The sequence below is a fragment of the Callionymus lyra genome, chromosome 7 (genome assembly GCF_982586985.1).
Source record: "Callionymus lyra chromosome 7, fCalLyr1.hap1.1, whole genome shotgun sequence".
NCBI lineage: Eukaryota > Metazoa > Chordata > Actinopteri > Syngnathiformes > Callionymidae > Callionymus > Callionymus lyra.
The window spans coordinates 4,952,303-4,964,802 of NC_141824.1; the positions used below are offsets into that span (position 1 = coordinate 4,952,303).

The 12,500-nt window shown below is 39.0% G+C and overlaps 1 protein-coding gene across 1 annotated transcript; it reads right to left on the minus strand.

Annotated features, from left to right (window-relative positions):
* Positions 1-2,197: 2,197 nt before the first annotated feature.
* otx5 (orthodenticle homolog 5) lies at positions 2,198-4,905 on the minus strand. Its single transcript, XM_087796022.1, has 3 exons — positions 4,645-4,905; positions 3,437-3,588; positions 2,198-2,836 (listed from the first exon to the last, which is right to left on the minus strand). Exons 1-3 carry the CDS (start codon positions 4,742-4,744, stop codon positions 2,198-2,200), a joined length of 891 nt encoding a protein of 296 aa, XP_087652148.1. The 5' UTR covers positions 4,745-4,905.
* Between the last annotated feature and the right edge of the window lie 7,595 nt (positions 4,906-12,500).

Below are 12,500 nucleotides of genomic sequence, written 5' to 3' on the forward strand. Positions count from 1 at the left end.
TTTTCAACTGGGTCACCAGAGTCTTTTTTTGATTCATATTTTGTTTAATGTTTTATTGTTTTTTTTGTGTGTTTTACTGTGAATTTGGACTGTTTTTGTTTATTTGTACGTGTTGTTTTATTTTATAACTTGTTTACATCAAGTTATACAACTGAAACCATTTGATGACGCGATGATCTTCATCTCTTTACAGGTTTAAACCCCTGAGATAAAACAATGTTAATGTTTGCGTATCTAAAAAAAAGCTTTAAAACCTAAAAAAAACAAACATTTTTTATCACTCTGAGGTTCTTTTTTCTGTGTTGAAAATGTAGTTTTGACTTCCAGTCACAATAAGAGTCTTTATATGTTTCCTGTAAAATGTTGTTTTAGATGTAATTCGTGGTGAAATGTGCAAATATGAACGAGATCAACTTAACAAAACACTTTATCCACCAATTAAACGACAAAACTTAAAACGAAAAATGTCAACTCAATTATATGTCAATGCAATACAAAGTGTTTTTTCCTGCAGGACGCAAAACTGTTTTCTTTGACGATGAAGGCAGAAAACACACGGAGAGCAGGACGTTTAATAAAGTGGTTTATTGTCTCAGAAACATGGTGGCTACGCTAGCGTGGCGAGACTGCTCAAACACAGGAGACAAATGAAATATACAAAATAAGCCGATTCATTCATGTCAGAGGAAGATAAGCCGAGAAGATTCATGCAAAAGTAAGTGATTAAAAAGAGCATCTATCGCCGCTACGTCCTTATGGAATAAACCCCTGAGTTCGAAAGAAATTGAAGAAATAGAAACAGAAAGAAAAAAAGTTGGCAGTTTTTCTATGAATCAAAAAAAAAAAAGTGTGTTGCTGCGTCAAACATGGCCGACTTGATTGAATATTTACAAAAGAATCCGGAAGAAAAAAAACAAAAAAAGGTACATCAGTGATCCATGTCTTCATCGGACGACAATTATATTAATACTGATAATAATATTATGACAATTTACCACAATTTATACCAATTCACTTAAAGAAACATTGAGTCTAATACAAAAAGAATCAAAAATACATCAAATATATATATTTATAGAATCTTTACAGGGGGCGCCCCACTCTCTGTGCATAAAGGGGGTCGGGGGGGCTCTAGGGTGGCCCAGACCCCGTCCCTCTCTCAGTCCTCACACACCTCGAGCTGGATCCATCCTCTGGCGGGGGGGTGGGGGGGCACAATGAGACCATTGTTGCCTGAATTGTCCGGAGTTGATCCTATTAAACTAACAAGCCGCTCTGCTAATGATCGCAACCAACGCTGGAAGGCAACAGGTTCTTCTGTTCGCAGCCCCTGCTGCTGAGATCTGAGACCATCTTGAAAGGCCTCGAGGACGACCCCGACTCTCTGAAGCATCTTCACCAAAATCACCTCCTTCTCACATCTATCCGCCCACGTTTCTTTTCTTTCTTCCCACAGAAATTTGGGGTTAGATTCGGTGTCGGGTCATTGTCGGGTCTGTGCGTGTTCGGGAACGTAAGAGTCATGAGTGGCCTTGACCATGTTTGTTTTTTTAATAAAGTTTTCTTTTGTAAAAAAAAAAGAAAAAAAACTGACGACTTGCGTCACTTTTGATCCATTTTTAAAAAAGAAAACTTTAATGAAAGTCATTAAAGCAGTTGACAATTACGTTTGTTTTTTAAAAAGGAAATTTATATAAATTGGCAGTTTGTGACACTTTTGGTCCATTTAGAAGAAAAATAACTTTCTTATGAAGGACAGTTTTCAACCGGAATCAGTACATTTTACTTTTTTTTAAGAAAAGTTTTATTGAAAACCGTCCAGAGTCAAAACCATCAACATATTTTAAAAATAAATGCGTGACTTTAATCTCAGAGATTAAATATTTGGTTTAAATAAATCGATTCTTAAATTAACTTTATTTGTATTTATTTGTATTATGACGATTACTAAAGTAACACATTGATGATGAAAATGTCAAACTTTATCAACATTTGTGTTATTTTTCATTTCCATTATTTAAAAAGTGATGCAACAATAATGTAATTGTTTTTTGATCTTCACTACATCTAGACATGTTTTCTAAGGAGAGCAATGTCTCTTGGATCGACTGCTTCTGCCTGGTCTCCCGCACATGCACAGACCCTGGTACTGACCCATGTGTTCCCTCCCAAAAAAACCAGCCTCTTTGCTCGCCCTCTACAAGACCTGGAACTTCCAGGAGTTCTGGTCTTTGTAGTCCAGACAGTCAGTGGCGTTGAAGTTGAGCTTCCAGGCAGCTTGGTCCTTGTAGTCCAGACAGTCGACGGCTCCGAACCCGAGAGAGGCGGCGGTGTAGCCCTGGGAGGAGAGCGAGGCGGGCGACTGGCTGAGGGGTCCCCCCATGGAGGAGGCGGTGATGGGGCTCAGGGCGCCCCCGGTGCCCGACAGCTGCGGGTGCATGGGCGACAGGTAGGAGCTGCAGTCCAGGCCGGTGAAGTAGGAGGAGGAGCCGGCGTAGCTCTGGGTGTAGGCCGGGGCCTGGGTGTAGGTCATGGGGTAGGCGGAGGTGCGCTGCATGCAGGGGGTGCTGGAGGCCGACAGGGGGTCCGGCAGCGGGGAGATGGAGGCCGGGCTCCAGATGGACACCGTGGCACTGGCAGAGCTGGCACTGGGGGTGATGGCCGTGCCCGGGGGAGGGGGTGGGGGGCTGTACGCTCCGTTGGAGGGGTTGGCGGTGGCCTCGCTGTTGGAGTCCCGGGCCGGGGAGGACTTCTTCTTGGGGGGCCGGGGTTTGGACTGGCCCGTGCTCTGCTGCTGCTGCTGCCGACACTTGGCACGACGGTTCTTGAACCAGACCTGGAGGGTTGGAGGAGCGTGACGTCAGCAGGAGTCGCCACAAAAACACATTTAAAATAAAGAGAGTTTTGACCTCGTTTTAATAAGACTTTCTCTCTCAAACCCTGATATTGTGTCAAATAATAATATACAATTTCATAATGTGACCCTAATGAGGTCAGAGATCTTGTAGAACAATGTTTTACTTTATTTATTAGCAGCCTCTGAATATGTTGTCATTGTTGGGGTATAAATTGGCCCTTAAAAGATATAATATAAATTTAAACTCCCTCCCAACTATTTGTGTATTTTGTTGAGTAAGTATGTGAACTTCTGTTTAAAATATTATTGTTTAGTTCGTTTTTCAATACATTTTTTTGCATGTATGTGAACTGTTGTGACTATAAATGTAATAAAGGTGTATCAGTAAAAACATGTGGGAAAAAGGTGATTGTTATATATAAATAAATACAAATATTAAGATAAAAGCGATACAAAATGTAATAAATTGGTATATTTAGCTTGATTTTATTACTTGATTTTAATCTTGTCGCCGCTTTTATTTCGTTCGTCGACGCGTAGGAAATATAACCACTGGTTGACATGATTCAAGAAAGTTACCTGGACTCTGGACTCCGGCAGGTTGATCTTGAGGGCCACTTCCTCCCTCATGAAGATGTCCGGGTAACGTGTTTTGGCGAACAAAGCCTCCAGAATATCCAGCTGTGCTCGAGTGAACGTGGTGCGCTCTCGACGCTGTTTGCGCGGCGTACCTGCGTAGAAAAGACCTTATTTGTTATTATTATTATTACTCATAGGATCAGTCGTGACAGTATTATTATTAGTATTAGTATTAGTATTAGTATTAGTATTAGTATTATTATCGTTATTATTATTATTGTCATTATTATTATTAGTCATAGTATCAGTCGTGGCAGTAATACTATTATTATTATTATTATTATTATTATTATTATTTATTATTGTTGTTGTTGTTATTATTATTATTGTTATTATTATTATTATTATTATTATTACTACAAAAAAGGAATCAAGTTTATCGAATCACAAAATTGTCACACAAATAACGGTCCGCCCGTAGACCCGCAACGAACGTTCCTATAGCAATCATAACAGGTATATACGACAATTATTAATGATAATAATATTATTAGAATAATATGATATACAAGCAACGAAACCTGAGAAGTAATTGTCTGGCGTGAACAAGAACACGTTAATCACATTACGAATATAATACGGGATGAAATTGTAGTTTTTAAAAAAATAAATCGTTATTTTCATTATTATTATTTATCTATTTGTGTGAATAATGTTTAACATAATATTAACGTGAAAACGAAATGTTGTGTTTACGAATCACAAAATAACGATATTTTGTGTTCGTTTGTTTGTTAACAAATATACCATTGAACGAAATTTCAATGCGTTTTTTGTGCGGCCTTCCTCTAAAAATGTGAACAAGAGTGTTTCGTGTCTTTATCTGTCAAAGCGACCTGACATAAGTCAAAGAATAAAGTGAGATCCAGGCCGAGCCTGACAGGTGTTGGTCACAATGAGCATCTTGATCATAAATAGGTTAAAACGACGCAACAGATTGAATTTAAATCGGTGTGAGAACCGCTTGTCTCTCCATTCACACGTTATTCACTGTTTTTTCTGTTTGACTCTAATCCTCACGACTCCAGGTCAAGTGCACACATGTTCGCGTAGAGACTCAACGGATGAAATCGAATATCACAGATTTTTTACGATGAATAAAAAACAAAACAGTTCAACACAAGATGAGGGCAGGAGTTGGTACTTACTGGGGTATCCCACGGCGGCGGAGTGGAGCAGATCCATGCCCGGGCCGGACAGAGTTAACCCGTTCACGGCGTAATGGGGTTGCTTAATGTAGGACATCATGCCTCCTGCAGGCTTTAAAACACTCCCTCACTCCCTCACTCTCTCTCCACGTCTCTGTGACCGGGGGCCGGGTCTGCGAGCTAGTCTCCGGGGGGTGTCTCTCTCTCTCTCTCTCTCTCTCTCTCTCTCTCTCTCTCTCTATCGCTCCCTCCGTCTGTTTTTCACCAACACTTGTTGTTGTTTTCGATATTTCTCCCTCAAGGGATTAAAACAGTCGGATGTAAGGTTGCTAAGCAACAACGACAAGTCCGAATGTTTAACCCAGCACGTGGTTTTCTACTTAAAAAATAAATAAACGCAGTTAAAAAAAATAAAGCTTTTTTTTTTTTTTTATCCAAGTGGTGCGTAATTGCGCAAAGAAATGTGCCCAAAAAAAGCAGCTGCAGGTCCAGAACTCTGAGCGGGTTCTTCTGATGGTGCTGGAGGTGCTGGAGGTGCTGGAGGTGCTGGAGGTCTGCAGGGGCCTCTACTGGTCCCTCGCTGCTGGAGGTGACGCGGACACGCAGGGTGGACAAGTGAGGCGGACAAGAAGAGGAGGCTAATTACAAGTAACTTCTTACTCAACTCCTTTAAGCCCTTCCCTCTCTCTCTCTCTCTCTCTCTCTCTCTCTCTCTCTCCCTCTCTCTGTCTCTCTCTCTCTCTCTCTCTCTCTCTCTCTCTCTCTCCACCTGTCTCTCTCTCTCGCTCTCTCTCTCTCTCTCTCTCTCTCTCTCTCTCTCTCTCTCTCTCTCTCTCTCTCTCTACGCAATCGTGGACGCGCTCACGCGGGCACGCGCTCAGGTGCCTCCACCGTCAAACTGTCCAAAGTATTTCTCTGAGGTGCCTTTAAAAAAAAAAAAAAAAAAGTGTAAATGACGCGTGAAATAAACGAGCAAACATGTTACTTTAATTTTAACTCCTTTTTTTTTTTCTTCCAGAATTGGCCTGATGGAAATAATTGGAGGAAGGATGGAGAGGTGGAGGTGGAGGTGGGGAGCAGGCAGGATTAAAAACTGGACAAAGAGAACCTTGTTCGGCGATTAAATCCCCTTCTGATCCCCGACATGCTCCCTCCGGTCCATTCATCCACAGCTGCAATAATAACAATAATAATAATAGTGACGGGAATAATAACCGCAACAACGATTGTATTTTAACACCGTTATTAATAATAATAACAGTAAAACCATTATGATACTACGATGTCTACTTTCAGTTTGATTTATTTCAGTCGTGGTTCGCACAAAAAAGAAAGAAAAAAAGACGCACAAGATTTTATTAATGACCGCCTACTTTATGTTTTAAGCTACACTGTATAAATACACATATATTTACACTCATACACATTCATATGTTCATCATTATTACAATTACAGTCATAACTCCTACATATAATAATCTTTATAATATTAAAAATGAGATACATATTATTTCTATTTCAGTAATAAATATAATTCCACTTAACGAGATACATTGTTTGGGTAGTGTTAACATTTTATGTTTATTTAAACATACATTTAATTGATCGTAAATAAACCATCGAAGTCTCTAAACATTAAAAAACATGAGAAACTCAAAATAAAAAATCAGTGGATCATAATATCCGTCTTTGTTTTTAACACATTTGGCTAGTTTTTGTTGTGGTTTTTATGTATAGATGCTCATAATTCCACCCAAAAACAAGCAGTTATGTGTTAAAATAAATGCATATTCTTGCGTAAATAAGGCTCGTCCTGTGAACTTAAACTATAGATTAAACGAAGGTTACACTTCGTTTATTTGTGTCTCAAATTATAGGACGAATAAAGTAACAGGTTATTTGAATTATTCGTTTAAAATGTTAGACTTTCTTTATTGTCAGAGCACAGAAGAACACAGCAGTGAAAAACTGGCAACGAAATTTCGTTTAAAAAACACAGCATAGGGTGATTGTATAAATATGAATATTAATAAGTTATAAATAGTGCAATATAATATAAACAGAATAAATAAATGTTTTAAATATTGCATGTAATTAATGGATATAAAAGTATAAATATAAATAAGTCAAAAATAGTGAAATATATATATATTAATATAACAAATAAATAATGTTTTAAATCGAAGTTATATTGCATTCTGCATGTATATTTGCGTTCAAAATGCCGTTGTCTGCCCGCGTTGAAGAAATATAAACTGCAATAACTTCGTATTTTGAAACAATAATGTCGAGGTGACATCAAGAGACGCAGGTGAACCTCGAAGAACCATCTGTGGATAAATCCACGTCCACGACGCCAGGAGTTAAAGGCGAGGTGAGGCCCTTTATTGTCGGAGGCCTCATAATGCTGCGCATCCTCTGCGCAATTTCTCTGCGTCCAAAGCCGCTTCTCTGTTAATTGAATCGGATTTCTTATAGTTTAAAATCCACACACTAACACACAAACACACACACTCTCTCACACACACAGACCCATGTCGCCCGAGCCTAAAACTGTATAAGGGGTTTATCTAGCAGTGTAAAGCCAAAGCACAGATATAAAGACACACACACGAGCCACAGACACACACTTCAGCGGCGCGTTTGAAGCTTTTTTTTTATTGTCACAAATAAAACGAGAGGAAAAAAAAACTCAGGTGAGTCTTTCTGTGTTGTTGGTCACGTGGTTGTGTTTGGACACTTCCGGTGCGAGTGAGGCCTCGACGGTCGTGGGTTCGAGGAACTATTTTTTCTAACGTTTATTTCTCGAGTGTTAAGATCATACAAAAAAAAAAAGTTTAGGGAAGAAAGCGCGCGAAAAAAGGGCGCGTAACGCACGACACTGTAAATGCGCGCGAGCGGCAGGTGCACGCGCACGCCATAAGTTATCTGGCGACATTGACATGAGACGTTTAATGTTAATTCGTAAAGTCGTTATTTCGTTTATTGGTATCTTTTCACAATTATTATTCATTAAAAAATGATCGTTTGTTTGCTTTAAACCGTCTGTTAATTTATTGTAACAAGCTAATTGCTAAGCTAACGTAAACAGTTTATGTGAAATAAAACATAGTATTTTAAGCATCTGTCCATCTAATGCATTAATCGTAAATTATTGTTATCTTTTTACTTCGCACAACTATTATTCATTAAGAAATGATCGTTTGTTTGATTTAAACCGTCTGTTAATGAAGCAATTTATTGCAAAAGCTAATTGCTAAGCTAACGTAACAGTTTATGTGAAATTAAAACTTTGTATTCTAAGCATCTTTCCATCTAACGGAATAAGTGTTAAATTATTTTTGAATTAAAAAGATTGTTTATAAAGATTTGGTTCTTTGACTGTAAATATTCACCCGAAATATTCGGCCCTCCTGAGCTCAGAGTGAAACTAAACCGAATCAGAACCAGAAACATTGGGAATTTTTTCTGGTGTCAGTTCAAGAATTAAAGAATAAAATAATACAAATAATAGACAACTAAAAAAAACAGGAAGCAATGTCTGACTTCAATATTTATTATTGTTTTAACTTTCTTTAGTTCTTTTTTTCTTTGTTCTATTTGTTCTCTTTTTCTTGCCCCTCAAAACTATTTTAGTGAATATTGAGATTTTTATTTTTTTGTAGTTATTTTAATTTAATTTTTAAATTCCGTATCGTATTTCGTATGGTTTTTTATTTGTCTATCTTCTTTTGTAATACTTTTTGTATTTCTATACAGTAAAAGTATATATTGTAGCTTCTGAAGAAACGTTTTTCTCATCCCTGGTTTATATTGATCAGGTGAGAATTGAATTCATCAATGAATGTTATTTGATGATTCGTGTCCAAAATACTATTTTATTAAACACGATGATCATGTTAAGATCTGCTTATTGCATTTAATTACCGGGTAATAAATCTATAGATCTTTAATGATTTGTTGCGGATCCAACATTTAAATGTTTTTTTTTTTATTTATTTACGTGTCTCAACCTCAAATCATATTAATTCATCCAAATATCTAAACACATAATTGTTTTATTGATGGTTATATTTGTTTTATTCTATTTGTCTTCAAGTTGTTTTGTGTCCTGTTGAGGGACGACGGTGACGCACTAGGACCCGGAGCCAGAGCATATTCAGGACAAACTAGTACATAAGAGGCTTAGTGTATCTAATCTAGCGGCACACAAGCCCTGCACACACACACACACACACACACACACACACACACACACACACTCACACACACATTTTCATAAACATCCCATTTCCAAGCCAGCACGCATCCTCGTCCCGCGGGCGACACAAGCGTTGAATTTTCATTTAGTTTTCATTTTCCACAAACTCTTTTATTCCCCGTCGTTGACCTCCGTGTCCCCTCACTCGTGAACATGTGTCCATGTGCTTCCCTCTCATGCAACTCCATCAGTGCACAGCTCTGACCCCGAGAGCAAACACATGACAATGACTTTTCTCTTGTGCTTCGTTCGAGCCAAACTCTGTTGAGTCCATTTAAAAAAAAAAAAACAACAACAACAACAATCATAAACTTTTATGCTGAAGAGTTTCTTTCTAAAGGATCCAAACATCTACGAACATCTACCAACGTGTCACTAACTCTGATGTTATTTCACAGCAAAAAAAAGGTTGTTTTTCGATAGTTTGTGCACGTTCGGCGTGCACACCGTGTGCTTACAGTGAATGTGTGTGACGGTCACACGCTCACACGTACACACACGCCCGAGTTCAGCCGATTTATCATAATATGCTTTATCTGAAAAGTAAGTATCTTACCTCGGGATAAAGGGAGGAAAGAGGGGTTTGTGGCCAGATTGACGGAGGACTGGAGGACGGAGAGAGTCCAGCTAGTCGGCCTCGCCGTGGACGCCGGTGGGGGGGGGAAAACCTCACTTTTTTGGGAAGAGGAAGATCGGTCGTTATTGATAAGGTAATTGATCACTGATCGGAAGGCGGTCTTAGTGTGTGTGTGTGTGTGTGTGTGTGTGTGAGAGTGTGTGATGGAGTGACAGGCGAAGAGACACAAGTTCACCTTATGTATGATTCGACAGTGTCGCTTGAATTCGGTTGAAAAGTTTTCCACGAGTGAAGGACGAGAAGAAAAGAGGGATGATGAGGAACAAGTGGACGGAGAGGGAGGCAGATAGGGGGGGGGGGGTGGGGGGTTGGTGTGGGAGGGGCAACGGGTCGGACCCGCTGATGTTTCTCTGCTGGTCTTTTATGTATAAAACGATAACTTGATCATTTTATCTATATTTCTGTCGTGAGGAAAGTTGTGTGTGAGTTGCTGAGAGATATTGAGGTCAGTGTGTGTGTGTGTGTGTGTGTGTGTGTGTGTGTGTGTGTGTGTGTGTGTGTGTGTGTGCGAGTCATTAATGTGATGTGAGGATTATTACTCCGGTCCAGACCATGTGTCTCTCTCTCTCTCTCTCTCTCTCTCTCCCGACTCTCTTCTTCTTCTTCTCTATGGAAGGAGCGACTCGCACATGTATGTCACGAACATGTGAGGCGTGTTAAAAGGCTGCTGGTATAACATGTCATGAACCGCGATGGATAAACCGAGCACATACGTGTGTTTGTGAGGTCAAAGGTCTCGGCGATGAGATGGTCACTTATATGATGGACTGGTTGTTACTTAAGCCGGACTCTTGTGGGAACAGATGAAGGCGTCGGTTCTCACCGTCGCTGGACCACATGTTGGTTCTACATTTAAATGATATGTTTATTTAGATTATGAATTTAATTCTATAGTTACTGAGAGTTTTGACCTTTTTTTGTCTCATAAATGTCATTTAAAAAAACCTTATAAGGAAAATGTTGAGATCATTCATCTTTAAAATCAGTGTCTTTCCTGAATTGGTTCTATGTGGACGATTGAATGTTCTATGTGGACGATTGAATGTTCTATGTGGACGATTGAATGTTCTATGTGGACGATTGAATGTTCTATGTGGACGATTGAATGTTCTATGTGGACGATTGAATGTTCTATTGGGACGATTGAATGTTCTATGTGGACGATTGAATGTTCTATGTGGACGATTGAATGTTCTATTGGGACGATTGAATGTTCTATGCTGACGATTGAAGGTTCTATGTGGACGATTGAATGTTCTATGTGGACGATTGAATGTTCTATGTGGACGATTGAATGTTCTATGTGGACGATTGTATGTTCTATGTGGACGATTGAATGTTCTATGTGGACGATTGAATGTTCTATGCGGACGATTGAATGTTCTATGTGGACGATTGAATGTTCTATGTGGACGATTGAATGTTCTATGTGGACGATTGAATGTTCTATGTGGACGATTGAATGTTCTATGTGGACGATTGAATGTTCTATGTGGACGATTGAATGTTCTATGTGGACGATTGAATGTTCTATGCGGACGATTGAATGTTCTATGTGGACGATTGAATGTTCTATGTGGACGATTGAATGTTCTATGTGGACGATTGAATGTTCTATGTGGAAGATTGAATGTTCTATGTGGACTATTGAATGTTCTATGTGGAAGATTGAATGTTCTATGTGGACGATTGAATGTTCTATGCGGACGATTGAATGTTCTATGTGGACGATTGAATGTTCTATGTGGACGATTGAATGTTCTATGTGGACGATTGAATGTTCTATGCGGACGATTGAATGTTCTATGTGGATCTTTGAATGTTCTATGTGGACGATTGAATGTTCTATGTGGACGATTGAATGTTCTATGTGGACGATTGAATGTTCTATGTGGACGATTGAATGTTCTATTGGGACGATTGAATGTTCTATGCGGACGATTGAATGTTCTATGTGGACGATTGAATGTTCTATGTGGACGATTGAATGTTCTATTGGGACGATTGAATGTTCTATGTGGACGATTGAATGTTCTATGTGGACGATTGAATGTTCTATTGGGACGATTGAATGTTCTATGCTGACGATTGAATGTTCTATGTGGAAGATTGAAGGTTCTATGTGGACGATTGAATGTTCTATGTGGACGATTGAATGTTCTATGTGGAAGATTGAATGTTCTATGTGGACTATTGAATGTTCTATGTGGAAGATTGAAGGTTCTATGTGGACGATTGAATGTTCTATGTGGATGATTGAATGTTCTATGTGGACAATTGAATGTTCTATGCGGACGATTGAATGTACTATGTGGAAGATTGAAGGTTCTATGTGGACGATTGAATGTTCTATCTGGACGATTGAATGTTCTATGTGGACGATTGAATGTTCTATTGGGACGATTGAATGTTCTATGTGGACGATTGAATGTTCTATTGGGACGATTGAATGTTCTATGCGGACGATTGAATGTTCTATGTGGACGATTGAATGTTCTATGTGGACGATTGAATGTTCTATGTGGACGATTGAATGTTCTATGCGGACGATTGAAGGTTCTATGTGGACGATTGAATGTTCTATGTGGACGATTGTATGTTCTATTGGGACGATTGAATGTTCTATGCGGACGATTGAAGGTTCTATGTGGACGATTGAATGTTCTATGTGGAAGATTGAATGTTCTATGTGGACTATTGAATGTTCTATGTGGAAGATTGAATGTTCTATGTGGACGATTGAATGTTCTATGCGGACGATTGAATGTTCTATGTGGACGATTAAATGTTCTATGTGGACGATTGAATGTTCTATGTGGACGATTGAATGTTCTACGTGGACGATTGAACGTTCTACGTGGACGATTGAATGTTCTACGTGGATGATTGAATGTTCTATGTGGACGATTAAATGTTCTATGTGGACGATTGAATGTTCTATGCGGACAATTGAATGTT

Bases quoted from the DNA above. Each gene is read 5' to 3' on its own strand.
- otx5 (XM_087796022.1), bottom strand. From the start codon at position 4,744: ATGATGTCCTACATTAAGCAACCCCATTACGCCGTGAACGGGTTAACT. The intron at 3,589-4,644 runs GTAAGTACCAAC...TTTTCTACGCAG, and splicing joins CGCCGCCGTGGGATACCCCA to GTACGCCGCGCAAACAGCGT. The intron at 2,837-3,436 runs GTAACTTTCTTG...CCAACCCTCCAG, and splicing joins TGCCGGAGTCCAGAGTCCAG to GTCTGGTTCAAGAACCGTCG.